At 42.8% G+C, this 4,763-nt stretch overlaps 1 protein-coding gene across 1 annotated transcript; it reads left to right on the top strand.

Annotated features, from left to right (window-relative positions):
- The first annotated feature begins 837 nt into the window (after positions 1-837).
- Positions 838-3,465, top strand: LOC5577235 (alpha-N-acetylglucosaminidase). The gene is made up of 4 exons (XM_001656291.2): positions 838-1,171; positions 1,223-1,404; positions 1,464-2,652; positions 2,709-3,465. Exons 1-4 carry the CDS (start codon positions 947-949, stop codon positions 3,402-3,404), a joined length of 2,292 nt encoding a protein of 763 aa, XP_001656341.1. The 5' UTR covers positions 838-946; the 3' UTR covers positions 3,405-3,465.
- Positions 3,466-4,763: the final 1,298 nt, after the last annotated feature.

Below are 4,763 nucleotides of genomic sequence, written 5' to 3'. Positions count from 1 at the left end.
GTGAGAGGGGAATCTGGGCTGCATATGACGTTGATATTTTTCCTCTTCGCGAGTCTCTCTCAGGTCGCAACCAATTCAATATAGAGTTCCCAGTTTGTTGACCGGGGATTCCTAAAACGCAAAGTCTGCGCTGAATACTTTTAGGAACCCTTTTAGATTCATGAATGGTCATCTGGAAGATTTCTGAGAGGCATTTACCAGAAACACCTTAAAGAAATGTTGAGAAATTTGAGGTACTTCCGGAAATAATTTCTGAAATAATCTCCTCAAAGAACCTCGACCATTTGGTCTATGTTTTTCTATGCAGAGATCTCAGTATTCAATCTGCTCCTCTGATACCAAAAGATTTTACTTGAGTTGAAGACAAATTGTAGCCACATCCTAAATTTTCATAATTACAAATAAGCAAAAAGAAAACCAAACGTTATTTTGCGCTACTATTGAGTGCCCATTCGATTAAGTTATCAGCGTAAACGGCTCTTTGTTTCTTCACATTTGTTTGCATGAACATTGAAGGTATGGCTTCATTCTATAGTTGCCTTAAAATTAAAGGGCTGCAAAATAATATTTATTCAGAATTCTTATAGTCGTGCATCGTAGATTAATAATCAATGCAGGGATCATAATTGTGCAAAATTTCTAAGATAATGATGTTAAACTTTTATCGATTAAAGTAAATCTTCGTGTATATGATCTCTCCTGTTTACAACTAGCAAATACTGAATGAATCGAACTTTCTGATGTTTATATGCAAACGAGGCACATTATGCTTAGCGAGACACAAACTTCAGCAAAACATTCATTCACTCTCTCTTTCAGTACTCCACCAACGTACTTCAGCGAGACAATCCCGCTCACAACACAATCAGTCTATTACTGATAATTGAACAGATTGCATCCCTCAGCAGCATAGTTCGCAAGTCGTGTATTGACTGCGCCATTGAGTATGATTGGCTTTGCGCAGCTTATGCTGCTTGTGTTTGCCTATTCCGTTTCGATCGCTGAAGCCGATCCTTATCACAGTGCACACATTTTGAAGCATGTCAAATCGAACGTCGACTTATCCATTCAGAAACAGGCCGCGCAGGAACTGATCGGACGAATTCTTCCCGAGCGAGCCCATCAATTCGAAGTGGAGCTCAATGGTCGACTCAAGCTGAATTCGTTCAAGGTATGACATTAAGAGGAAAATGTTAGATCCTAAGAAATCAATTATTTGCAGATCCTCAAAACGAATGACTCTACATCTGTTTCCATCACCGGATCCAATGGCGTGGCCGCCGCCAAAGGATTTTATTATTATCTCAAATACTATTGCGGGTGCCACGTTTCGTGGGATGGCGATCAACTGAATCTGCCGGATGACTTACCGGAGGTCGACGTAGAAATACAAGCTCCCAGCAGGTATTTACAATTGATATGATCATTCTCATCGGTATTTCGAAAATTTTAATATTTCCCAGCATAGTGTACTACCAGAACGTTTGCACTTGGTCGTACTCCTTCAGCTGGTGGACATGGAAGGAATGGCGTCGCCATATAGACTGGATGGCCATGCAAGGCATCACCCTCAGTTTAGCTCCGTTTCAGGAAGATCTATGGGCTGAACTATACACAGAGTACAACATAAGCCAACATGACATAGATGGCCATTTGTCCGGACCTGGCTTTTTCGCTTGGCAACGTATGGGTAACATTCGAGGTTGGGGTGGACCTCTAACGACAAACTTCATCAATTTCTCAAAAAAGCTTCAAAATCAGGTTATTGATGAGATGCGACGGTTGGGTATGGTTTTGGCGCTACCAGCATTTGCCGGTCATCTTCCGGTTCAGTTTGCCCAGCTTTACCCAGAAGCCAAACTAACTCCTGTGGAAAACTGGAATGGATTCCCTGCTCAGTATGCTAGTCCGTTATTTTTGGATCCCATCGATCCCCTATTTCAAGAAATCGGGAAACGGTTTCTTACCAAAGTGATCGAGCGCTATGGAAGCAATCACATCTACTTCTGCGATCCGTTCAATGAAATCCAGCCACGAAGCTTCAGTGCAAAATACTTGTCCAGTGCTTCGGCTGGAATTTACAAAGCGATGAACGACGTAGATCCGTTTGCAGTTTGGCTGCTTCAAGGGTGGATGTTTGTTAAGAACCCCTACTGGAGCGATGTTGCGATACGGGCCTTCTTGCAGGCAGTCCCATTAGGAAGAATGCTCGTGCTGGATCTCCAATCTGAACAGTTTCCACAGTATGATCGAACAGAGTCCTATCACGGCCAACCGTTTATCTGGTGCATGTTGAGCAACTTTGGTGGAACGCTGGGAATGCTTGGATCCGTTGATCTGGTCTTTCAACGAATTCGTGATGTAAGAACTAACGACAGTATGACCATGATTGGGACAGGAATCACTCCGGAGGGAATCAACCAGAACTACGGACTTTATGAGTTTGCGTTGGAGATGGGATGGAATCCGAACATCGATAACGTTGAAGAGTGGTTCAGAACTTACGCTTCTGTTCGATATGGAACCCAAGACAAGCGATTGAAGGACGCATGGAGCATGTTCCGATACACGGTTTATTCTTTCAAAGAGCAGGAGATGATGCGGGGTAAATACACGTTCAATCGTAGACCGAGCCTGAAACTGCATCCTTGGGTGGGTACAACAAACTTAAAATTTTCAGATTAAAACCACATTAAACTTCATTTCAGCTTTGGTACAACGAAACCCTCTTCAACGCCGGAGTTCAGCTGCTGCTGGAATCAAATTCAACCAACACCTTATTTCGCAATGACGTAGTTGACTTAACGCGTCAATTCCTACAAAACACCGCCGATCGCTTATATCTCAACATAATGGAAGCTTATAATACCAAGAATCCGAACTCCGTGAAATACCTATCTATTCTCTTCCAAAAACTTTTGGAAGACATGGATCGTCTGCTTCGTACAGATCAACACTTCCTGCTAGGCCGATGGCTCGAATCAGCAAAAGCTGTCGCAGAAACCAGCTTGGAGCGTCAAAAGTACGAATACAACGCTCGTAATCAGATAACCCTCTGGGGTCCGCAAGGTCAAATCGTTGACTATGCGAACAAACAGTGGGCTGGAATGGTACAGGACTTTTTCCTCCCAAGGTGGAAGCTATTTCTGACGGAGATGACGAAAGATGTCGAACAAAATAGAACGCTCAACGAGGGGAAGGTGAGGGACAAGATATTCAAAATGGTTGAACTGCCGTTCTGCACCAGCAACAAACGATATCCGATACGTCCTGATGGGGATGCACTATTGGTTGCACGGGAGCTGTTTGAAGCGTGGAGTGATCGAGCTCAACGATTCAAGGAGCTACCGCTGAAACCAACTAAGATGGCGAAGAAGTTGAAAAGGCATAAGCATGTGGTTTAATCTTCATAAAATGAATAAAATATGTTTGAAATAAATACTTACTTGATTCATAACCATGGCACCCTGAGCGTTAAGTGACCTTCAGTCTCCTCCTAGGTGAAAAATCCAACGTGTGCGCGAACTACCACGAAGTCGGCGGCTACCGGAAATGTCAGAAGTTTTCACAGAAGCCTCCATATTAATCTCCATAAGTTTCTTCAGATGTCTACATATTTGCGTACCAACTTCTTTGAAAATAGGGAAGATAAAGACCACGTTTTCCGCTGTTCCCTCTACGTTCCCACATTCTGGATTGAGAGGATGTTCAAACCGGTGCAGCTACTTCCAGAATCAGCGGTGTTCGCAACAGCTCGCAAAAATCAGTGTGTTGACCGAATTTAGTTCTGTTAGGCTTAAATGAAAGGCACTCATGTCTAGTTTCAGAATCCCTCCCGGAGATCCGGATTTGGTTAATGTGATCACTGGGAACCTGCTACATCTGAAAAAAGTCCCTCTAGAGATAACCTGTAGTTTCGTAACTAAACAAGTAATCGTCATCATATTGTTGAATAGGTACTTACGTGGACTGTGAATAGTGATTCTCAAATCCCTTAGTTATTCATACCCGGTTCCGGAAACCCGGAACATCTGAAAAGTAAGTTTCCATCGCCGTTTTGTATATGTAATTCACATCGGTACTATTCGGTTGACAGATATTTTGGTATAAAATTTCTCAGTAATAAGGAACCAACTACCGGTGCACATCCCCTGAAAAATTTGGTCCAGTATGGTCCATGCGGAACCGGTTCCTGGAATCCCGAAAGGTGGCCAATCTGGACAATTCGATGAAATTACTCCGATTTATGCCCCAAAACCAATTGAATTGTGCCCAATTCTTTACGATTTTTTATGTTTGGATGTATTTTGCCAAAAGGATGAATGGATGGCTATTTTGGTCCTTTTGGAGCACCGGAATGGCCACCGGGAAACCCGTAATATGGGACCACTATGTTTTTGAACCAAAAGTGGGCATACGACGGCTCAATCTTCATGATTTTAAATCCCTGTGACTTTGCTAGTTCAATTATAGATAAATGACCGCTTTGGTTCTTCTGGACCACTGAAATATCCCAGGAATGATCACCGGATATACCCGTATTGGGGGACATTTCAGTTTTTGTACCAAAACTAGGCATGCGACGGCTCAATCTTCATTATTTTGAATATCTGTGACTCTTCTAATCCAATTAGAGCTGAATGAGCACTTTGGCTCTTCGGGTCCACCAAATTAATTCAGGAATGACCTCCGGAGATACTCGAATTGTGGGACATTTCAGTTTTGTACCAAAACTAGGAATGTTACGGCTCAATCTTCATGAT

Source organism: Aedes aegypti, chromosome 3 (genome assembly GCF_002204515.2).
Source record: "Aedes aegypti strain LVP_AGWG chromosome 3, AaegL5.0 Primary Assembly, whole genome shotgun sequence".
Classification (NCBI taxonomy): domain Eukaryota; kingdom Metazoa; phylum Arthropoda; class Insecta; order Diptera; family Culicidae; genus Aedes; species Aedes aegypti.
This window is presented reverse-complemented; position numbering and strand designations above follow the sequence as displayed.

Coding starts and splice junctions, on each gene's coding strand:
- LOC5577235 (XM_001656291.2), top strand. CDS start 947: ATGATTGGCTTTGCGCAGCTTATGCTGCTTGTGTTTGCCTATTCCGTT. Junction 1,172..1,222: donor TCAAGCTGAATTCGTTCAAG/GTATGACATTAA, acceptor AATTATTTGCAG/ATCCTCAAAACGAATGACTC. Junction 2,653..2,708: donor GCCTGAAACTGCATCCTTGG/GTGGGTACAACA, acceptor ACTTCATTTCAG/CTTTGGTACAACGAAACCCT.